Here is a 24,802-nt window from a genome sequence, read left to right as displayed (position 1 = left end):
TAACAGATTTGTACCACAAATACACAATTACCAACATCCCAGAGAGCCACTCTTGGAAAAAAGTAGGCAGGAGGCACAGTCAAGAGGGTCAATCCCTAACATAAAACTATGCAAAATTGCCTGAAGGAGCAGGATCACTCGGCCAGGGACTAAGCACCTGGATTTTCATGCTGTGTACAGTGTACTTGCAGCAGGCAGTAACTTCTTGCCTTCTTAGTCTTCCCAGTTAATATTTAACAGTGCACCCTACGCAGCGTGCGCTGCTGGCAGCTCAGTCCTGCTCTCAGCCCCAGTCTGCCAGGCTCAAGGCCACAGCTGCAGTGTAACACTGGACAGGTTCCCGGCATTGAAGCGAGGGGACTACTTTTCCTTTGCAAGGAAAGGAGTAGTCTCTGGTTACAGCTACAAAAAATGTTCCATTTCCTAGAAAACAACTAAGAGGAGAGAGGGCACATAGTTCATCATCCTATACAGTGAATTATGCATCCTCTGCAAGCCAATAACTAGCCAAACCTTAATCATACTAGCTCTAATTTGCTGTTCTTCCTCTAAATTTTTGCAGGAAGATCTCCTTTGATCAAGGAAGGAATGATGCCTTCGGTAACAGTGACTAGCATACTGTGCTAACACATACAATGTGAAAGCAAACCCGGGCTCAGAAAACAGCGACAATAACAGGAAACTTTCGTAACACCGCTAGGTTTTTAAGGGAGTTGTTTTCTGGAAACAGCATGTAATAAACCGTTAGTACAAGGGCTCCTCTTCAAAAACAGGCTGACTGTTTTTTAAGGCAAGAAAGAAAAGCAAACACAAACATTTATGTTTGAGGACCAGAAGTTTTGCTTTCCTAACAGTGTAATAGAGAGAGGCATTTAAATAGACCTTGTTTGGTTAAGTTAAAAGGTGATATGACTCATTTTAAGTACGTTATATGCCAATATGATTTCCATATTTTGTATGAAAATAAAATATTTATGCACATGTAAGGTTTTTATCATAAATTTCACTTAATTTGTATGAAGTAGAAAAACTTTAGAATTATCATGTCTCAATGATTTCCAACTAAGAGAACAAGCATAAGATAAAATTAAGATGTCTAATGAAAACAGAGCATGCAAATTATAGAACTAAAATCAAAACATGAATAGCAACAAGCAACAGTAAGAAACAAATAAAACACACACATAACCTCCAGGAAAAAATGAAACAGCTTTGGAATAAAACTGCAACAACACACTCTCATTAGACTGATTCAGAGATAGCAGAACATTATTCCTAACAAAAACAGAAAACATATCCATCAGGAGTAATAACTTTCATAGCTGAAGAGAGCAAAAGTGGAATACAAAAATAAAAAAAAAAAAAAAAAAAAGGAGGAGGCATAGGATGAGATGCTTTTGGAAGCATCCCAGGATGACACCTGCCCACTGCCACAGTGAATTACATGCTTAGACATCAGCACAGGGGTCAGTCCAAATCTTCCCTTTTCTTTGTTTGACCAGAATTGCTTTAAAACCCTTTGGTTTGATTTTACTGTATAACTGAAAACCATAAACTGCAGTCGTTTAAAGACGGTTACTTCTTGAATCAATGAACGATCTTTAGTGTTTAGACATCTTCGTTGCAAGTGAAACTGCTCAAGAGGCTGAGCCCTTCCAAACCACAGCTGCCTTATTTAAAGTCCTCTTTGAAGCAATCTTAGTGTGCTTGATGTACACACTGCATTTCACATGGCTCGTCCATTTCTTTTCACACTTACCATGCAGCCCTAATTCTCAGAGGAGACTGCAAAGTCAAAACTGCTCGCAAAGACAAAACTGATCAATTAAGTGTTTTTCTTAACCAAACTTGTGTTTTATATAGACAGAAACACATTATTGCAAATACCTCTCTGCAGTCCAATTCCAGGTTCTGTCCGCCGACCTCCAGTTTGAGAATTTCAACCTGGTAATACCACTCCTCTTTGATCGGTGTGTACCAAATATCTCCCTTGTACAGACTTGGTTCAATTCCACCCAGAACCTAAGGGAAAGGAGAAAAGAATTCACATGCTTTAAAATCCCAGATGTTTAGTTTTGCAGCAAGTACAGGAAAAAAGGGGAATATTTAATTGTGATACACAGGGCATCAAAATTTTAATTTAGCACCATTTGTCAGGATTTTACTGACAACTTCTTTGTCAATAATAAAGTATGAAACATCTATACATTATATAGATCATGCTTCAGTCAAACAGAATTCCCATATTGGGCCAAATTACCAGCATCTTCATCTACAAGCTCACACTGATTCTCTTACGAAAGCTCCACTGTTTAAAATCAAAACAGTATCTTCAGTGGTTTAATCTAGGCAATGTATAAAAATGGGCAGAATATTAAATCTGCACATCATAAATGCACTTTATCACATCAGAAAAGCCTTAATACTGCTTAAGGATATTTAATTTTTCTTACACACATCCAAAATGGAATATGACCATCCTATCATTGCTATCACTATTAGCTTCCATCAAGACTTATGTTGAAGCTGACTGGGAACATTCTAGACCATCAGAATTTGAACTGGACTAACGTAAGTGAGTTCTCTCTTGGGCTTCATCTATCTCAAGTGTGTTAACATTTACAGTTCGTGAATTTACAGCAAAATAACTACTTGTGATCAACTCCTGTGCTGATATGCTTATTTCAGCATAATTCAGGAACAGTCATTCCAACTCATGATCCAAATAAAGGCCAATTCTTGGTCCCACTAAAACTTATGGAAAGACTTCCCAGAGTAACAACACGGGGAAGATCTGGTCTTTAGATTATTTCCTTTGCTATGTTGTCTGCAGAAAAAAAAAAGGAAAAGAGCCTTGATTCCTCTCCCCCTTTTCACTTCATGTAAAAAAAAATTACAGTAGCATTTTGATGAGTTTGAACAAGCTTAGCAGTTGAGTAAGGGACTACTCAGATTAAGAAAGGAAGCAGAATCTGCCCTGAGGAAACACGACAACATTTATGTTTTTCTTTATTAAAATTAAACTTGAAATGCAGAAGTTTACTCAAAATTGAGAGAGAAAAAAAGAATGGAGAATAAAAATAGACACTTGAGTTTTGCCTAAATGCTTAGCTTTTCCTTAAAAATTAGAAAACATTTCATATATTTAAACACTAATTTTGGAATAATTAGGAGAGTCATAGAAAAGAGGGAGAGAGATTAACAAAGATACATCTTCCCTCTCAGATTGACAGATACCCACAAGACTACCTCCGTTGGTACCACTTCCAGAAACTGGCAGTCCAGCACCACACATCTGCAAGGAGAAAACGTTGGGGATCTTTGCCTGCCTCACAAGAGAATCAAAGAACGTCTCCACAGAACTTGAAGGCTTGAAGGTGTTGAAAAACAAAACAAAAAAACGAAAGAATTACAGAAGTATTAATTAAAAGTTTCTTTGCAGAAATGAGCAAATAATTCAAACAAGACCACTTTTCGCAAGTAAATTGAATTTCTGACATCCAGGTGATAAGAATTCCAGATGTAGTAAGTCATTAAAAAACCAACATCTGTAATTTCTCTGTTTATTTTTAAAAACATTTTTACTCTTGACAACTGTCATAGAAATCACTAAAGCATGAGAGTATTTTTCAACTGCAGTTTTCAAACTCAAATACTAGTTTCAGTTTCAGGCAGAAACTCTCACCCATGCTTTCTGTTGGAAAAGGCTTTGGGTTATTAGAACAGTCAAATGTAACTTGCCCTTCCCACTTTTCCAGAGTTAAAAGGCACAATTTTAAAGTGAGGATTTTCAGTTTTTAAACATAGTTTACTTCTAATGAACTTTGAATTCAATGGCCCTAATTTCCTCTTCTTTCTTTTAAAGAACTTCGTATCCAAGCACACTCACTTCAGCTGATTACTGGCCAATAGGTTCTTTCCTACACTGCCTGTCATGCTTGCCTTTGCAGTTGAGTACTGCAATTTCATTGTAATTCAGATTTCTGTGCAGGTACATCTCATGACAGGCAGAGACCCTGGCGAGCTTGCGAGATGCCAAGTGCTCTTATTATATAAAGCACAGAGCAGCCTCAGAAGCCAACAACACTTAAGTCTTTGGAAAAAGGGAAAAATAAATGCTCTGAATACACTATTTGCCCAAACCAGAGTCTGAGAAGCAGCTCCTCTCTGTCTCTCTATTGACAGTGTATGACAGCAGAAGTCAATACAATGATCACACAACTCTTGAATAAAGCCTTTTAATTCCAGAGTTGGCAGGCAGTATTGAATCATTTGTTCTAACAGGATATATCTCAGTTTGTGAATTTCTCAGACAGTTATGTGTAGGTTGAAAACTATGACAATGTAGTATTCCAATCATGTTTTCAGTTTTAGATTATAAGGTTGTAAATTTTAGACTATAAATTTTAGATTTAAATTTAAACTTCTACCTGAATTTCCTACCTCGACAAGAACAAGATGTGCTTGGTTCTATGTTCATGAAAACACTGTAGCTAGAATTTGTTCTGGAATTATCCATGTATGCATTCCCTCTCAATTTTTACTTGATGAAGGAAGAATGTCTTAGGATGAACTGTCAAGGGCTTTGCCAAGTAAGCTCATCAGTCCATTGACAAGTCTTGAGGGAGATCATCAAAGCCCTAATACACACCCTCCACACACATACCAGAAGCCTTTACTCCCATACTCCAGTACTACAAGCTCTATAAAAGCTTATTTATTCCAGAGGAGCTAAAATTGGAGCCATCATCACCAGAAAAGTCAAAATCCTCACATGGGAATGTGGTACCATCACAAGCCAATTTATTCTTTCTGGAACACACACAAAGGATCTGTAGGAAAGAGTGGCTGGAAGGGAGTCTAATGCTGACAGATCATCTGCTCACTTTATTTTAATAGTTAGATTTCTATTTATTGTCATTGTGCAAAACAATAGCTCGGAAAAGGATAATTTACCTTGGCTAAGGCATCATAGGCAAGACCAAGAATCCCATGCCATTTAACCCCTGGTAAGAAGAAATTCTCTGATTCAAGAATGGTAGCAATGTTGATGGTGTAGCTGCCATAGATTCCTTTTGGCATAGTAATGACATCTGTACCCAGCACTCCAGTCCAGCTTCCTTGACTGTACTTAACTGTGACCTCAATCCCTTGAGATTTGTATGTACTTGACCTTTAAAAGGAAAAGATACAGTTATGCATGAGCTGTTCATTTACAATGCAAGACAACAGAACATATTCAATCTCAATTTTTCCCAGAGAGGAAAAAAGTGAAGTCTGCAAAGTCAATCACATAAACTCACAGAAGAAGGGGGATGGATTGTAAAAGCAGTAAAAATCAGTAATTAAAAAAAAATTGAGGCCCTGTTTTTATCCCGAAGCCTCAGGAATGACTCAAATCTTCACAATGTGTGTCTTTTTTTTTTTTTTTTTTTTTTTTAGATCTAAGGTATTATGCCATCTAGTGCAATGTATGTATCCCTGACTCAGACTGGTCCATCACAATAGGAGCAACACTGTTTAACTGGAGACAGAATGTATTAAGTGACGCTAGGAAATGAAAAGCTTCTGAACTCCAATCTAAAATTGAAATGCCAAGCTAACTGAATAGCTGTAGACTAATACCTCATTAATATTATTATAAAATCCATCTTGGGTAAATTAGACTATTATCATGAGTATCAGCAGTAAGACACAGGTTTTCTAAATCTGCAGTTTGGTCTATCTATCAGGAAGTAAGTAGACCTGGATATTATTAACAAATGATTCACTGACTTGGAGGAGGAAAGGAAGGAGTTCCTTCTAGACCAGGGCAGCAAAGGCAAAGGAGCAATTAAGTATGGAAAGCAAAGCAAGGAAAAGAAGGCTTAAGAAGGCAAGTTTAGAAGGCTTAACAAAAACATTAGAAAAAAATCAATAGATTTTTCATTTTAAAATCCTGTAGTATAAATACAGTAATCATCTTCCACCCGCATCACTACTGAAGAGCTACAAAAGTTGTAGATCTCTTAAAATTGATTTTGGTCCCATTCCTCAGCATACAGCTTCCTCTTCCGAAGAGACAGATGACCATGCTCAGTTCATCTGAACAGACTTTTTGCTTGTCAGCTTTTTCAAAAGTAGATTAAAAAAAAAAAACCCTAAGTTTAAAATAATTTCATAACACCTTTACATGTGTGTAAAGCAACAGAAAGTGCAGGTGATTTATCAAGTGCGGACAGTTTTATCAACCCAGCTTTAATCTTACAGCCGCTCTGACAGAAACAGCCACATGAAGTGGCTTCACAGCCCCCTGTACCTCAGCTTGCCAGAATGAAGTCGGTGTGATTTTGACTATTAGGGGAACAACCTTTAGGTGGCAACGCAGACAACTTGCATCCATACGAGCAGACACTTTATCTTGAGGGACAATTTGGCCATATGGACCATGCAACTGATCGTCTTCCTAGCTAAGGGAGGGAGGGAGTAGTAAGAGGTCAGGCTCTAACCCTGAGCAGTTCTTGATACTCCCAGCACCTAACCCTTCAAGGGTCTTCAGGGCTCAGTAGCTTGTAACATCCAGGACAGCAGAAATACATGAGATAATAGGCCCCACAGATTTTATTTCAAAATGCAGGAATTCCAGAGATACTGTTACTACCTGTATCTGGTCACTTCTACTGCTACCGCTGTTTTACCTTTCTGTGTAATTCTGCATTTGTATGACACACAGACAAAGGGACATCTCTGCTCAGGCAGGGTCTTCAGAGCACCACTGCGATACTAGCAGTGCATTTTATAAATCAAAATAGAGTCTGAATAATTAGCGGTATAAGAGAAACTAGAGGGAGGCAGGAAAAGCAAGGGAAAAAACAGGGTTCTTCATGTAGAAAAGTGTCTGGCTGTGCAATAGAAGAGGAAACATCTGAAATCAGAGAGAAAAGTGAGTGCTGGGAGAATAAAGCGAAGCGAATCTGCAAATACAGACGCTGCATGACTAGCAACAGCAGCAGCACATAGCTCTTCTTCTGTAAGCGGTAACAGTCTGATGGACTGAGCTGTGGACAAGGACACAGAAAGACTGGGTTCATTTTCCAGCACAGCTGGTGAACTTTCCCGTGGAAAGGCAGGACAAGTCACTTCCTCACCCTCTGTGCCTCAGCTTCCCCATCTGTAGAAATGGGTATGAGGATACTCGTCGCATTTGTAAAGTGCACAAAAATGTCATATTGAAGAGAAGGCCTTATTATTTCTTTCAAGGAGCAAAATACCTAGGGTGGAAAGGCATCTCACATGATCCTTGTGGCAGTAATTATATTCTGTTCTGAAAAACCACTTCCTGCTCCATCTTCTTGACCGTAATCAGCCCATGTTTTTCCACTTCACTGATCCAAAGGAAGAAAACTTCTTTAGAGGTCAAAACTAGAGACTTGTTCTAATTCATAGGCTGAGTGTTTCAAACAAACACACAGAACAAAAAATTCCAAACAAGCCGTGGTTGCTACAATGAGAAAATAAGAAATTCAACTCTTCCAGCAGGACAGTGTGTATCTTAGCCAAAGGCAAGGAACAAGGCTCCTAGATTATGGTGCTGTAGTGCCACTACTCTCTTCTCCCTCTCCTTCCTGGTTACTACCTTCTCTCCAAAGCAGCCAACAGAAATGTGGTCCTCAAACCTCGAATGGATCTCAAGCCTCAGCTGAGAAAACTAGCAATGGGTTCATTTTCTCATGCAGAGCTACTCCTCCCTACCAGCATATACCACTGAACAAAACATAGCCAAAATACTATTTCTCATGTCATGCTTCATTTGAAGGAAGCTCAACACGGCAACAGCAAATCCACTATGCAGAAAGCCCTGCTTAACACTGATCTCACCAAACACATGCAATTCCTTCTTAATTCCATCCTCTCTTGCCACTCTGCAACAAAACAGGACTTCAGATTTTCCTGCTTACCTATTCACTTTGTCCTAAGCACCAAATCAATGTCTCCACACAGAGCAATGGCAAAGAGGGGACAGAAAACAGTAACGGGCAAAAAAAATCTGAACAGAAGTTTTGATCTCCTTTCTAGTGATAGATGGATGGCACAAGATAAGTGATTCAGGGCCAACAACTTTAAGAAAAAGCAAACTACTCCACAACATAAATTATTGATTTTTAACCAAGAAGTCCCATATACTTTGCAGGGGTTCTGGAACAAGAATGGATGAGGGAAAGGCTGTGGATGTTGTCTACCTGGACTTCAGTAAAGCCTTTGACACCGTCTCCCACAGCATTCTCATGGAGAAGCTGGCTGCTTATGGCTTGGATGGGCGTACGCTTCTCTGGGTAAAAAACCAGCTGGATGGCCGGGCCCAAAGAGTTGTCGTGAATGGAGTTAAATCCAGTTGGCGGCCGGTCACAAGTGGTGTTTCCCAGGGCTCAGTATTGGGGCCAGTTAAGTTCAATATCTTTATCAATGATCTGAACGAGGGGATTGAGTGCACCCTCAGTAAGTTTGCAGATGACACCAAGTTGGGCGGGAGCATTGATCTGCTTGAGGGAAGGAAGGCTTTGCAGAGGGATCTGGACAGGCTGGATTGATGGGCCGAGGCCAACTGTATGAGGTTCAACAAGGCCAAGTGTCGGGTCCTGCACTTGGGGCACAACAACCCCATGCACTGCTACAGGCTTGGGGAAGAGTGGCTGGAAAGCTGCCTGGCGGAAAAGGACCTGGTGGTGTTGATCGATGGACAGCTCAATATGAGCCAGCAGTGTGCATGGGTGGCCAAGAAGGCCAACAGCATCCTGGATTGTATCAGAAATAGTGTGGCCAGCAGGACTAAGGAAGTGATCGTCCCCCTGTACTCGGCCCTGGTGAGGCCGCATCTCAAATCTTGTGTTTGGTTTTGGGCCCCTCACTACAAGAAAGACATTGAGGTGCTGGAGCGAGTCCAAAGAAGGGCAATGAAGCTGGTGAAGGGTCTGGAGAACAAGTCTTATGAGGAGTGGCTGAGGGAGCTGGTGCTGTTTAGTCTGGAGAAAAGGAGGCTGAGGGAAGACCTTATTGCTGTCTACAACTACCTGAAAGGAGATTGTAGCGAGGAGGGTGTTAGTCTCTTCTCCCAGGTAACAAGTGATAGGATGAGAGGAAATGGCCTCAAGTTGTGCCAGGGGAGGTTCAGATTAGATATCAGGAAAAATATCCTCATGGAAAGGGTTATCAAGCATTGGAACAGGCTGCCTAGGGAAGTGGTGGAGTCACCATCCCTGGAAGGATTTAAGAGATGAGTAGATGTGGTTCTTAGGGATATGGTTTAATGGTGGACTTGGTAGTGTTAGGTTAACGGTTGGACTTGATGATCTTAAAGGTCCTTTCCAACCAAAACAATTCTATGATTCTATGATAAGTTTATAATTTACCTCAAACCATAAACTGTACAGTGTACACAACCAAACTCACAGGATCATACTGCGAAACAGCAGCTTACTTTTGATTGCCAGTATATACCTTACTGTATTACCTCAATTTATTGCCCATAATTTTCTTACCTCCCTATCTCTTGGAATGATCAGCTCTTGAGCAGTTTGCTTTTGAAACTTTAGGTAGTGAGGCAGGAGTACTCACACTGAAATAAGAACTGAATACTGTTGCTGAATACCGACAGCACTGAGGTATGTCACTCTTTCACATACCACTACAGAGCCATCACTGATAATTTAGTTTCAAGTGTAAAAATCCCTTTATACATCTGTTTAAGTAGCTCTTTTATCATAAGTAGCATACTCAACAAAAACTACTTGTTATTTTGAACAGCATGAGGAACAAACGCTGTGATTTCTTTTCAGTTCGGGACAAATTAGGCCATTTCCCAAAACCTTATACATCACGGTGACTTTACAGCATGATCATCACAGCAGACTCAGAACTTTTCATCGCAAAGTTTTGTTAGAGCCACTCAAAAGTCCAAGTTGTGAAAGAGTTCATGATAACAGCTTTATTCGTTTTGTACAGAAAGACCCCGATAACTAAACAATAGAATTATATGACATGAATTATAAAACACACAACATCATTTAACAACCTAGTTCTAAAGTTGCTCAAGGAGGGCTCTTCCTGAACAACATACCCTCTGGGTCCTTTGAAACAAAGATAATGCCTTTCCTATGCACCCTCCTCAATTTCAGTCAAAAAACAATCATGCATTTAATTTCAGATTTTGAATCATTGATTAAAATTAAACTAAGAGCGTGGTAATCAGGAAATTCAGACCTATCACTCTCTTTCTTCAACACAATATTAACATTCTAATACGCACACATCTATAAGTCAGTCCCATTAACTTAACAAATTACTAATCCTTCTTTCCCCTCGTCTTCAATTTGCAGTTTATGACTTTGATATGGAAGCAAGTCATGACAATATAGGGAAAAACTGCAGGAATGGATTACCAGATGAGAGGAAACCTCTTATCTAGCATTGAAGTTGTCCACATAGTGTGGAAGAAAAGTGCACATAGGTCATTTATTTCATTTACACATGGGTAAATGTCACTCAGGTAATTTTACGCATCCGGCTGATGAGATATCAAGGGCCCTGTCTACCATCTATGCAAAATCATGACAACCAGGGAAAGTAACCTGACTACTGGGAAAAGGCTATCATAAGACTAGTCTCAAAAAGGGATGAGCAGCAGGGCCCAATGAACTATAGGCCATTGGGCTTCACCTCAGGTCAGGTACAGTCTCAAAGAACAACTTCCTGGAATCCGTTCCCAAGCACATGAAGGACAAGAAGGTAATCATGGACACTCAACGAGGAATTTCAGGCATATCATACCTGACCAACCTCATTGCCTTCTACAACAAGATTACTGGCTACACAGATGAGGAGAGTGCAGTGGCTGTAGCGCATCTTGATTCAGTCAAGCTTTTGACACCACCTCCCACAGCGTTCCCATTCGGAAGCTGAGGATGTGGGGCTGAACAAACAGACCACTGTGTGGGTTGAAGATGGGCTAGGCCACTGGGCCCAAAGGGCAGCGACCATTGGCTCAACATCAGGCTTGTGACAAGCATAGTGCCCCAGGTGTTGTGAGCGGAAGAAAAATTGTTCAACATCTTCATCAAGAACCTACATGATAGACAGACTGCACCCTCAGTGGATTTGCACAGGGCACTACATTAAAGGGAGTATTTGACATGCTGAAAGGAAAAGCTTGAATCCAGAGGAATCTTGTAGAACAGGAGGACTGGGCCAACAGAAACTTCATGGAATTCAACAAGGAGAAGCACGAAGTTTTATAGCTGAGATGAAACAACTCCATGCATCAGGACAGACTGGGAAGCAACTGAAAAGAACAGAAAAGGGCTTGGGGTGATGGTGGACACTAGGCTGAATAAGAGCCAACACTGTACTTGCCATGTTCATACAGCAAACTCTACACCAGGCCACATTAGGAGGGCCATGGACAACATTTCCAAGGAAGATGTTCTCACCCTCTGGTCAGGACTGGTAAGACTACACCTGGAATAGACTGTGGCCAGCTGTGGGAACCCCATTCAACAGGGATCTGGAGAAAGGGAGAGGGACTGGCAGAGGGCTACCAGGTAGGTCAAAGACCACGAACACAGGACCTGTGACAAGAAGCTGAGAGGAGCTGGGCTTCAGTTTTGCAGACAAGAGGCTAAGGGGAGGTCTCATAGCAGCTTACAACAACCTGAAAGACAGTTACAAAGATGACACAGGCAAACCTTTCTCTGCAGTGCCAGACAAAAACACAAGGGGCAACACCCATGAGTTACATTTGGTGAGGTTCAGGTTGGACAACAGGAAATAATTCCTTCACAGGAGAGCGTGGCACAGCACTGGAACACACTGCCCAGAGACAGCATGGATTCTCCACCCTTAAGGGTTTACAGGACTTGGCTGGACTCAGCCATGGCTGACCTGATCTGGTGACAGCCCTGCCTCATTTGGGATATGTACTAGGTTGACCTACAGAGGTTTCTTGCAAACAACGTTTTTGAAACATCTAACTGATTTCAGTGGGGCCAGGATCCCTCCTAGATGACATTTATTTAAACGTATTTAAAGTATTTAAAAAGGAAGAAGCATGGTGTAGCCAGGTTCAAGCATGCTAATGGCTGCACTTTATTCTAGGCATATTGCAGTACCCCATCAATCCAACCCAAACCAGAAATTGCTATTGTAATTGCTCTGTACTACAATGACTTGAGTTCAAATCATTTTACAAAGCACCCTTAACTCTTCAGGGCCTAAATTTCGAGGTTTCATTACTAACTTTATATCAAAGTTCTCAAAACACAGAGAGAACACTGAGTACACTGAGAACACTGACAAGAGACTGTAACCTTCAAGCGATTTCACAGCCTTTCTCAACACGCCTCTACCGTTGTTGCTGTTTCTAATGGTTTATGGTTCTTATGAGAGAGGTCTTGCCCTTCCAGACAAAATAATATCACTTAAGAGAAAAGGGAGAAGGAATGCTTATGCTTTCAGTTCCTTGCAATTAAGTTTCCTCTAGCCACTATTTATGGAAGGGGATAGCTGCCACGTAAAACTCTGCAGTAGTGCAGAAACAGCTTTCAAGTGCACATTCTGGACGTTCCAGACCTGTGTCATATCAGAGTGAGATCTGAAATATCTCCATGAACATCTGAATATGTGACAGGAGGTAAGGCTATTCTAGTAAGTAGCATGGAAATATAGGCTTTCCCTCCATTGCCAGTGTATCTTATTGGAAAAAAAGTGCAAAATCCCATGTTAAAATACATAAAGAGGTAATGACAACGGTGCTACTCTCCAGCCTCCCAGTCCTATAAGTTTTTTTATCCATATGCTTCAGCTAAAGAGAGACACTGTGTTTTGGAGAAGTTTTACCTGAAATAATTGGAACTAGAGAAGGGCAGAAAGAAAGGAAGAAAGGTATGAGAGTGATTCAGACAAAGCTGTGCTTGGCTGTGACTAATGTCAGCTCATGCTAAACACAGCAAATTTAGTGCATAAAAAGCAACAAAACCACCAAGTCGTATCTTATAAAAAAAATAGATTCAGCAGGGTCTGTCCAGATCACTAACTGATCGAGGCCCTTGGCCAAACTAAACAACAAATTAGTTTTTGACTAATTAATTTTGGTTTTGGATGAAATGTCAAGTAACAGAATTACTAGGTTTTAATTTTTGTTTTTTAAACAAAGGGAAAGTATATTTAAACTTTTAATTCCTTCCAAGACTATTTGGATAAGAAATTGGCTGAAATTGGTGTGATTTTGCAAATGATTTTTACCCTGTTGTCATAGAATCATAGAATGGTTTGGGTTGGAAGGGACCTTAAAGATCATCTAGTTCCAACCCCCCTGCCACAGTCAGGGACACCTTTCCTCTACACCAGGTTGCTCAAAGCCTCATCCAACCTGGCCTTAAACATGGCCAGGGAGCGGGGAGCCACAACTTCTCTGGGCAACCTGTTCCAGTGTCTCACTTCCAGTGTCTCACAATTTCTTCCTAATATCTAATCTAAATCTACCCTCTTTCAGTTTAAAACCATTCCCCCTCATCCTGTCACTACTTGTCATTGTAAAAAGCCCCTCTCCCGCTTTCCTGTAGGCCCCCTTCAGATACTGGAAGGCTGCTATGAGGTCTCCCCGGAGCCTTCTCTTCTCCAGGATGAACAGCCCCAACTCTCCTCTGAAGACAGGCTGAGAGAGGTGCTCCAGCCCTCTGACCATCTTTGTGGCCCTCCTCTGGACTCGCTCCAACAGCTCCATGTCCTTCTTAAGTTGGGGGCCCCAGAGCTGGATGCAGTACTCCAGGTGGGGTCTCACAAGAGCAGAGTAAAGGGGCAGTATCACCTCCCTTGACCTGCTGGCCACGCTGCTTTTGATGCAGCCCAGGATGCGGCTGGCTTTCTGGGCTGCAAGCACGCACTGCCGGCTCATGTTGAGCTTCTCATCAACCATCACCCCCAAGTCCTTCTCCTCAGGGCTGCTCTCAATCCATTCTCCACCCAGCCTGTATTTGTGCTTGGGATTGCCCCGACCCACATGCAGGACCTTACACTTGGCATTGTTGAACTTCATGTGGCTTGCACAGGCCCAGCTCTCAAGCCTGTCAAAGGTCCCTCTGGATGGCATCCCTTCCCTCCAGCGTGTTGACCGCACCGCATAGCTTGGTGTCGTCGGCAAACTTGCTGAGGGCGCACTCAATCCCACTGTCCATGTTCCTGACAAAGATGTTAAACAGGACCAGTCCCAATACCGACCCCTGATGAACACCACTCGTCACTGGTGTCCACTTGGATATTGAGCCGTTGACTGTAACTCTTTGAGTGCGGCCATCCACCCAATTCGTTATCCACCGAGTGGTCCATCCGTCAAGTCCATGTCTCTCCAATTTAGAGACAAGGATGTCGTGCGGGACAGTGTCAAATGCTTTGCACAAGTCCAGGTAGATGACATCAGTTACTCTTCCCCCATCCACCAATGCTGTAACCCCGTCGTAGAAGGCTACCAAATTTGTCAGGCATGATTTGCCCTTGGTGAAGCCATGTTGGCTGTCACCAATCACCTCCTTGATTTCCGTGCTCCTTTTTTCTCTACCTCTTAGTCAGCGCTGCGTTCAGAGCTCAGTGGGACTGTTCATGGTGTCAGGCAGGGCTTTGCATCAGGCAAGGCCAATCTTCCCATTCAAGCAACAAACATCCCACTCTCATGGGATGTCACAGGAGCCCCACAAACTGCCTTACCATCCTCTTTCGCATGGAGAAGTCAGAATCTAAAAGACACCCTAACCCATCACGGCGTGCAGAACAGGTACTTACAGCTTGGAATTGAAGTAGGAGGTGACATCAGGATCAGGCACACCTGCTACAGCAAAATTACTGCTCCCAGTGTCAACCAGAATATTTAACTGCCGAAACAGAAGAAAGGAGAGGTGTTTTTCATATCCAACTAAACAAACAAAAAAATCATTAAAGTTTTTGTCTAAACTGCCTTCAGTTTTACAATTATAATGAAAGTTGCCCTGAAAAATAAATACCAAATGTCACTTTTGGGAAAGATATGCCGCTGCAGACCCTGAAATGCTTTAAAATAGTCCCGTTCCTGGAAGGGTGAAAACCCGACAAGCTCATATTCGCACAGCAGAGGAATTCATGACCATCTCAGATTTCTTTTTGGCCCAACCCATGTGTCTCGGCAACCTGGCTCCTCCGGGTCACACGCTGAATTGCATACAGTTTAAAGCACTGTTGCCTTAGAGCTTATGAGGTTTCTAGGTAGGGGCTGGGTGCAAGTCTGAACAGAAATAAGCAGAAGCACGAAGCTGCCTCATGGCTTGGAGAGCACAGGAACATTGCCCAGTTCGTCCCGAGCAGCAGCAACCTACCACAGCTTTCTCTGCCTTTAAATAGGAGGATGGCAGATTTATAAACACTGTGAAAAGCATGGACTGAAAGCTGGCCTAAGATTCAGCCACTTGTTCGGTTAATTGGGAGGACAATTTAGGCCAAAAATTGCCTAGCAAAACCACACGGACAAAACGAGACGCCTCCTTTCCCCGTTTGGCTCAGGTTAGCAGGCTGGCTCACCACAGCTGCGTGACGGCTTATGCTAGCACAAAGCAGAAGGTAACAGCACAGGAGCAAGCAGCTGGACGCAGGATCACCTCTTTTAGCAAGACCTTGAAACTACATTAAATGTAGTGTCATTAAATGATAATTCAAGTCAGTCAGAGACTGTACTGCTACCAAAAGCAGTGGTCACACTTTTCCCCTGCTCTTGGCTGGAGGCTTCCCATGTCATCTTGGCATAAGCACTCGTACCCATGGGGCTGTGATGCCAATCAGATTAGGTTCCTCACCTACAGTTACCAAAAAAAAAATTAGCAATCATCTGCCATATCAGACAGCTACCTGAAAAGAGATGGTAGGAACAGATACTAGAGAAGGGTGATTGCCTCCTTTGGTCACAGTGTGGTCTCAGGTTGGCTTAATGAATGTGAAATTATGCCCTACGCAGTAGGGGACATCTGCTCCCCAGAAAAATGTTAAGGAATTAAGAATTTTCCTGTAGGAGGGAGTGAGACATGACATGGGTTGCCCATGAGTTAAAGCCAACACAAACCAGCCGCTTTGCTAGTCCTCATCACTCCTTAAGACATGAGGTAGCTAAGGATCTAGCACTGAAAGTGAATGTGGGAAGGGTAAGAGAGAACCATAGGGGAAATGAGTTTAGTGTTGAAAAAAGAAGTGGAGAAAGAGGGATGAGCTCAGAAAGAAGAGTAAAGAAAAAGGAGGATAAAGCATTTGGAGAAGATATGCTGAATCCTTCTTTAGTAAGTTTAAGACCAAGCATAGACAAAAGAAGTGTGAGTTGATGTTCAAAAACATCTTTGGTTTGCATATGGAGGGGGAAGGAGGAGACGGTTACCCTTGTTTTACCTAGTTAACACAGGATGGGTCTGAGGAGCTCTGAAATTAAAACATGAACACAAAACCAACTAGTAATCCATGGGACTCCCTTCCTAACTGTGCATACACTCTGTCACTGGTATTCCCAGTCCTAATCACACAAAAATTTTAAGACTAAAAAGAAACAAACACACAACCTTAGTCAAGTGCCTCACTGCACCCCAGATTTTAGATTAAGCAGAGACAATATATTAACATTTATTTTGCAACCACATGAGCTAGACACAGATATTTAAAAACAAAAGGACATCTACAAGTTCACCTGGCTCCAGGAGCTGAGGCTTTAAAAGAAAATAAGAACCTCTGAGGTATGACTTGCAATAAAATCCAAAGTTTGCTACATCCTTTATTTCAACAATATCAAAAACCTAACATTTTGTCAACTACCTAACAAAGTAAGAACTATTCATTTTTCCCCCTCTCTGGGATAAAAATAATATTAAAAATAAATAACAAAGAGCAGCTACAACGTGTGCATCTATCAGGACTAGCGAAGTTGCCTCAAAGGGGTGCTGCAGGGCTTAAATTAATTAGCCTTTGCGAGGCAGTCTGTGATGCTTGAGTAATGGGCACTACACATCAGCTGCATAAATACACATAGGTAGCTTCAGTAATATGCATGACACCATACATGGAGGAGGACTTGGGGAAAAAAAAAAAAAACAAACAAAACCTCAGTCACTAAATATGACATATATGAAAGATATTTTACCCCCACACCTTAAATACAATGTTATCATCACAGAATTCACAAGTCACTGAAGAAAAGGGCAAATTTACTACCCACAGTACAGAGCAAATCAACATTTCCAAAAGAAAATAGATATCGCCCACAAACGAAAAAAGAAAATACAAAGCCAGCTAACCATGCAAGTGCCAGCCCACTCGGACACAGCAGCATTCACATGACAGATCGCTATTGAGGCTGACATTCTCTATCCGCATGTTTGTGCGTAATGAGATGCAGGCGGCCAGGGCAGACACTGATTTATTGTAGTCCTCACAATAGCGCCAGTGATTAGCAGCTCATTTTGGGGTGGGTATAACTTACTGAGTTCCTTTCTCTCCTGGCTACCCTTTGGGTCTGAATTTTCTTTAGTGCCTTCATGTCTCATTAAGAACCACTTTCATGTTGTCACCACTGGAGCCTACTTTATTCTGTACTGCCTGCTGCCAGTTTAATGGTGCTGCTGGGGCAGCTTCAGGCAAGCTCTGGTGAGTCACAGTGTGCCAACTGAAGGATCTATGGTCCAGGGCTGCCCACCCTGCCCCATTTCCAGAGGTCAGCCCTGCCCTCTCCCACAAGATGAAGCCAAATGCACTGTGTGCTTGCTCCCCAGCCACTACATTTCACCACCCAGCCTACTAACGAAAACTGAAATCAGTGGCACCTCAACTTGATTCACTGAGCTATGCACTGTGACAGCTGGAGAGCGGTCATACCTCTCTGTGCCTTTACCTTTCTGCCACAGGGAGAGAAGGCCCTGAGGCAGAGCCAACAGCAGTGGTAGCATCCTCTCCAGCTGCCTCCTCATGAAGCCCCAGAGATGGTGAACCAGAGCTCCTGGGCAGGCGGAGCAGGTTCCTGGGGTTTATTACAGCCACCTCAAGTGAATCACTTCCTGTCACCAAGAGTTGATTATTTAGTGATCAGGCTGCATTGTCACAGATTGTCATATGAAGTCAGATTTTGCGAAAGCCAAGGTCAGAGAGACACGGCTGAACGAGGCTATGAAGGAAAAACTGCCTAAAGACTGCTGACGTGCCCAGCATTAAAAACAATGAAAGACTATTTTCTGTTCACTTTTGGAGGCACAGAAGGAAAGCCTTGGGTTTTTTTTTATTGTGGTTTCCAAGTTCGATTTCAGACATATATAGCAGAAAGCAGACAGCAAATGCAAAAGGCTGCTTTTTTTCCCCCTGAAGGTCACCTTTGCCATAGCCGTGGGACACAAAATCTGTACCTAGTATCATACCTGGAGAGTATTTTGCTGGATGCATTTCCTATACGGAAACAGCATTATTATTAATAAGAGGTTCATAAAGATCCCTAGCTATAGAGTACGCAAAATAGTAACATCCACCTCCGCCATGACAAACTTACAGTGGAAATCTGACACCCTATCTATATGACATTAAGTTGTGCTTATGAAAAGAAAGTCCAAACCTGTTTACTAAAAGTCATGAACACTGAAAGCAGAAAACTCCTTACAGAATCACAGAATCACAGAATCACAGAATGTTAGGGATTGGAAGGGACCTCGAAAGATCTTCTAGTCCAATCCCCCTGCCGGAGCAGGATTGCGTAGACCATATCACACAGGAACGCATCCAGGCGGGTTTTGAATGTCTCCAGAGAAGGAGACTCCACAACCTCTCTGGGCAGCCTGTTCCAGTATTCGGTCACCCTCACCGTAAAGAAGTTTTTCCTCATATTTATGTGGAACCTCCTGTGTTCCAGCTTGCACCCATTGCCCCTTGTCCTGTCAAGGGATGTCACTGAGAAGAGCCTGGCTCCATCCTCATGACACTTGCCCTTTACATATTTATAAACATTAATGAGGTCACCCCTCAGTCTCCTCTTCTCCAAGCTAAAGAGACCCAGCTCCCTCAGCCTCTCCTCATAAGGGAGGTGTTCCACTCCCTTAATCATCTTCGTGGCTCTGTGCTGGACTCTCTCTAGCAGTTCCCTGTCCTTCTTGAACTGAGGGGCCAGAACTGGACACAATATTCCAGATGCGGCCTCACCAGGGCAGAGTAGAGGGGGAGGAGAACCTCTCTTGACCTGCTAACCACACCCCTTCTAATACACCCCAGGATGCCATTGGCCTTCTTGGCCACAAGGGCACACTGCTGGCTCATGGTCATCCTGTTGTCCACTAGGACCCCCAGGTCCCTTTCCCCTACGCAGCTCCCCAACAGGTCTGCCCCCAACTTGTACTGGTACATGGGGTTATTCTTGCCCAGATGCAGGACTCTACACTTGCCCTTGTTATATTTCATTAAATTTCTCCCCGCCCAACTCTCCAGCCTGTTCAGGTCTCTCTGAATGGCTGCACAGCCTTCCGGTGTGTCAGCCACTCCTCCCAGTTTTGTGTCATCAGCGAACTTGCTGACAGTGCACTCTATTCCCTCATCCAAGTCATTAATGAATATATTGAATAGAACTGGTCCCAGTACCAACCCTTGAGGGACTCCGCTAGACACAGGCCTCCAACTGGACTCTGTCCCATTGACCACCACTCTCTGGCTTCTTTCCTTCAGCCAGTTCGCAATCCACCTCACTACCCGATCATCCAGACCACGCTTCCTCAGTTTAGCTGCGAGGATGCTGTGGGAGACCGTGTTAAACGCTTTACTGAAATCGAGATAGACCACATCCACAGCTTTACCATCATCTATCCACCGGGTTACGTCCTCATAAAAGGCTATCAAGTTGGTTAAGCATGACTTCCCCTTGGTGAAGCCATGCTGAGTGCCCCTAATGATCTCCCTATCCTTGATGTGCCTAGAGACAGCACCAAGAACAAGTTGCTCCATCACCTTTCCGGGGATGGAGGTGAGGCTGACCGGTCTATAGTTACCCGGGTCCTCCTTCTTGCCCTTTTTGAAGACTGGAGTGACATTCGCTTTCCTCCAGTCCTCAGGCACCTCTCCCGTTGCCCACAACTTAGCAAAGATGATGGAGAGTGGCCTAGCAATGACTTCCGCCAGCTCCCTCAGCACCCGCAGGTGCATCCCATCAGGGCCCATGGATTTATGGACGTCCAGATTGCTTAATTGGTCCCTGACCCAGCCCTCATCAACCAAGACAGATTCCTCCTCTGTCCTGACTTCTTCTGGGGCCTCAGGGGTCCGGGGCTCCTCAGGACAGCCTCCAGCAGTATAGACAGAGGCAAAGAAGGCATTCAGTAACTCTGCCTTCTTTTTATCCTCTGTCTCCAGGGCCCCCACCTCATTCATCAGTGGGCCTACATTGCCTCTAGTGTTGGCTTTACCTGCAATGTATTTGAAGAAGCCCTTTCTGTTGCCCTTGACCTCTCTTGCAAGGTTTAATTCCAAGGAGGCCTTAGCTTTCCTAGTTGCCTTCCTACATCCTCTGACAACAGACTTATATTCCTCCCAAGTGGCCAGCCCCTCCTTCCATGATCTGTACACCCTCTTCTTCCACTTGAGTTTGCCCAGCAGTTCCCTGTTTAGCCATGCAGGTCTCCTGGTACCCTTCCTTGACTTCCTACCTGCTGGGATGCTCTGATCTTGAGCTCGGAAGAAGCAGTCCTTGAATGCTAACCAACTATCTTGGGCCCCCTTACCTTCTAGTACCCTGTCCCATGGGATTTCCCCTAGCAATTGCTTGAAAAGGCCAAAGTTGGCCCTCCTGAAGTCCAGGGTTGTAATTCTGCTAGCTATTCTGTTCCTGCCACATGAGATCCTGAACTCTACCATCTCATGGTCACTACAACCAAGGCTGCCTTCAACCTTCACCTCTTCAACCAGACCCTCCTTGTTAGTGAGGATAAGATCCAGCAGCGCTCCTCTCCTAGTTGGCTCATCCACCATTTGCATCAGAAAGTTATCATCAATGCACTGGAGGAACCTCCTGGACTGAGGATGGCTGGCTGAGTAGGCCTCTCAGCAAATATCAGGGTAGTTGAAATCCCCCACGACAACCAGGCCCTGTAATTGCGAGACTGCTAGGCCATGCATTTTATATATTTTCTGCTCTGAAGGGGTAGAGACACTGAAAAAAACCCAGTCATAATGATTTATTTCAACTGGAAGTCAAACACATTGTCAGTACTTCAAGGACCCCTCAAACTTTCCAGTGCTTGATTTAGCTCCAACATCAAACAGCACTTACTGTACGTCATCCTGCTTCAATAATTTAACTTACCACTGTCTTTAATATTTTTAAGCTTTCCATCACTGAATATTGTTGTATTTTGATATCAGAAAAAAAAATTGCCTATTGATCTGTCATCTTTTTTTCATTCAGCAAAGCTTCATCTGTCTGTGGTTCAGGCACCCGCCCTATTTGTTACAGCAAGTGGCATCAATACGACATCATCAACACTAGGCATTACCTATGCCTCATTTAACTGCCTGGTGAACAGCAATTTGCAGTTACCCCACCATACTTCAGAAAGTGACTTCCTTCCCATTTTCAAGGAAAAGTGATAAAATGTGGCAACCATTCAATTTTTGTTGCGTAGAGGTTGCTAGTATCCTCTAGCAGGGACAGATGTTGCCTCTGTTCTGATCCACACCCTACTCAGACTTTGTGTAAGTTTCTCTTTCTTGTTTTAGTTTGAGGTCAAGATTTTTGGCAACTTTCAGAAAAATATACAAAACAAATCCCACAGGCTACAAGTGCCTAATGCATTTCTTTGAAGCAGCTCTCTGCGTGATTTAGCATACACAGCCTTTTCCAGGTGTGGAATCCTAGGGCTTGCATGGAACCCTGTCGCGCTGTTGCTTTTGACGTCATTCCCTGGGTAACCCACACTGAGCTAGTGATAATCTTCATTCCCATTAAAAGACTGGCCCATGGAAAAATCCACTGTAGTTTTTTTCAAGTTAACAGGTCTGATCCTTTTAGGTCAAGCAATAAAGTTTCACCACTGGACAGAAGAAACCAGACTGCAAAAATGTATTTGGCTCTTCATCCCTGCTTCAGCTGAAGCATAGGGAAAAAAAAAAAGAATAAGATTTGCACCGATAGAGCCATAAATATAATAATCAATCTCATTCAGCCTTACATTTTACTCTGGGGTTCAGTCAAAGTCTTAATGATAGGCAATTGATAGTTTCCACTGCACAAGCCAGCAGACCAAAGAAGCCGGCTCTGTAAGAGTTCATGATGAAAACTACAAGCGATCATGCCTTCTCTGGGATTTTAACTTGACCCAAGGGGGCCCCTTTCTTTTCCCTTCTCTCCCATCCCCAAGCAAGACAGCGACCATTCCACACTACTAACATTCATATGCTGTTCAAAATCTTGTCCTGCTATGCTTTCATGATTTCTCCCACGCACACACTTAAAATAGGGCTTACAGCCCTACTCGGCTTGATGGAGTATGCTAACACAGTGAACTATCACAAAGTGAGTATGTTTTTTTGTCCACATGTAGAGATTATAAATGGGAAACATCCCATTACTGGTTCATAAGCTGTTACTGCACATCACGATGTACTGGCTTAGTGGAAGACCACCCCATCTAACAACTCCTGAACTTGTAACATCTCTTAACTCCCTCTCTTATTTTGTCCCACACATAGTAAATTCTACAGAAAATAATCTGCTAGACTGTGCTTAAAAAAAGGTGCAAAGTGCTACATTTCTTGTTAGGGATTAGCAGCTAGAAATCATTTGGGTAACAGCTCTTCTTTTTCAAGCTGGTTAATAGATAGGAAAATTAGTTGCCAATTTAAATACTGCCTCATTTAACACAATGATTCCTAATTACATTATCAGCCCATCTGGCAAGAATTGCTTACAACCATCATGCGAAAAAGAAAACACACCAGCAACTACACGCTGTGTTTGCCCACAGTTATTATGCGTTATTATTGGCACAGACTGTCAGTCACGTTATTTCAGCAATTTGTTTCTACAAAATAATAACATTACAATATACAGCGCCTTTTTAAGCACAGAGTTACTGTACTTTGTTTTCTGTGTTACTTGGAATTAGCATTTACAGCCTACTTGCTAATAAACAAATTCAGAAAAATAGGCTTTAATATAGATTCTTCATCTGTTCCTCTTAAGATACAGAAATGAAACCTAATTAAAAGATGAGTTAGAGGAATCTTTGGAAGCGTGTCTAGATGTAAAGGCCTGCAAAGTTAGACATAAACTGAAAAAGCCTCCACAACGACACATTTCAGCTTGCAGAATAATACATATTTTGCTGAACAGGTAAGACTGAAACCATAAAGGGTTAAGTTTTTTGATCTGTACGACAGACCGGCACACTGCCCCTGAACACTGGGGCAGGGACAGGACTCTCCCATTTTTCATTGCTCGTAAGCAGTCCCTAGGCCGCAGCAGCCCAGTCCTCATCGCTCTGCACCACTTCACAGAATGACTGAGGTTGGAAAGGACCTCTGGAAGTTTTCTGGTCCAACTCCCTGCTCACGCAGGGCCACCCAGAGCCAGCTGCCCAGGACCATGCCCAGATGGCTTTTGAATACCTCTAAGGATGGAGACTCTACAACCTCCCTGGACAACCTATGCCAGCGCTCAGTCACCCTCACAATAAAAAGACGTTTTCCCTTATGTTTAGAGGGAACCTCCTGTGTTTCAGTTTGTGCCCACTGCCTCTGGTCTTGTCACTGGGCATCTCGGAAAAGAGCCTGGCTCTGTCCTCTTTGCACTATCCCTTCAGGTATTTCTATACATTGATGAGATTTCCCCCCTTGAGCCTTCTCTTCTCCAGGCTGAGCAGTCCCAGCTCTCTCAGCCTTTGCTCATGTAAGAGGTGCTCTAATTCCCTAAATGTCTTTACGGCCCTTTGCTGGACCCTCTCCAGTGTGTCCATGTCTCTCTTGTACTGGGGAGCCCAGAGCTGGACCCAGCACTCCAGCTGTGGCCTCACCAGTGCCGAATAGAGGAATCTAGAAAACAACGCAGCTTTTTGGCTGACAGCTGCACGGCCACTGGTGACGACGGAGAAATACCCCACCCAGAGCCAAATGACTCTCTGCAGCTTGGACAGTATCACAGTTCACCTTTGGGGAGGAGGAGGAAGGCCCGCATGTTACACTGAATCTGGGAGGAGAAGTATTTCCCGTGGTGCCCTGAGGGAGTCACTTCACCAGACAAAACAGACCTATCTGCTGCTATCTCCAAAAAAAATCCTCCCGTAGTCATAAGAAGGGTTTAACCATACAGCCAAGATAACAGAGGCATTGTGAGAAATGAAAGTGGAACAGAGATTAATGATTTTCTAATGCTGTTTGTTCAGCAGGTGGTGCCCACGTTTCACTGCAACGTCACACTGGGGACGCAGAGAAAGGTGATTTATTGCAGCATGAAAACTTGGCCAAACCAAGAGGTCAAAGATAATTCCTGCTTTTGTAAGAGCAAAAGTTTGTCACAGAAACTGTAGTATGCTTGTAGGTTGTGGAGTTGCTTGTAGGCAAGAGAACACGTGGCAAATGGAGGCTCTTCAGGGCAGCAATAGATCAAGCCCACCAGAACATGTTTGATGTTCGCTGTCATTACCCTCACCACGTGATGGAACAGATCATCCTGAGTGCCATTACACGGCACATGCAGGACAATCGGGGCATCGGGGCCAGCCAACATGGATTCATGAAAGGCAGGTCCTGCTTGACTAAC

The 24,802-nt window shown here is 43.2% G+C and overlaps 1 protein-coding gene across 1 annotated transcript in view; it reads right to left on the bottom strand.

The window, feature by feature from the left end:
* BACE2 (beta-secretase 2) overlaps window positions 1-24,802 on the bottom strand; it is a 53,614-nt gene that overhangs the window by 12,873 nt on the left and 15,939 nt on the right. The window contains exons 2-5 of the mRNA XM_068425216.1: window positions 14,806-14,894; window positions 4,957-5,173; window positions 3,242-3,370; window positions 1,888-2,022 (exon numbers count right to left, since the gene is read on the bottom strand). Coding sequence (XP_068281317.1) covers window positions 1,888-2,022; window positions 3,242-3,370; window positions 4,957-5,173; window positions 14,806-14,894 — 570 coding nt within the window. The remainder of the gene's footprint in view (window positions 1-1,887; window positions 2,023-3,241; window positions 3,371-4,956; window positions 5,174-14,805; window positions 14,895-24,802) is intronic.

Source organism: Nyctibius grandis, chromosome 2 (assembly GCF_013368605.1).
Source record: "Nyctibius grandis isolate bNycGra1 chromosome 2, bNycGra1.pri, whole genome shotgun sequence".
NCBI classification, from domain to species: Eukaryota; Metazoa; Chordata; class Aves; order Nyctibiiformes; family Nyctibiidae; genus Nyctibius; species Nyctibius grandis.
Note: the sequence above shows the minus strand (reverse complement) of the source record. Positions and strands in the feature narration are given on the sequence as shown.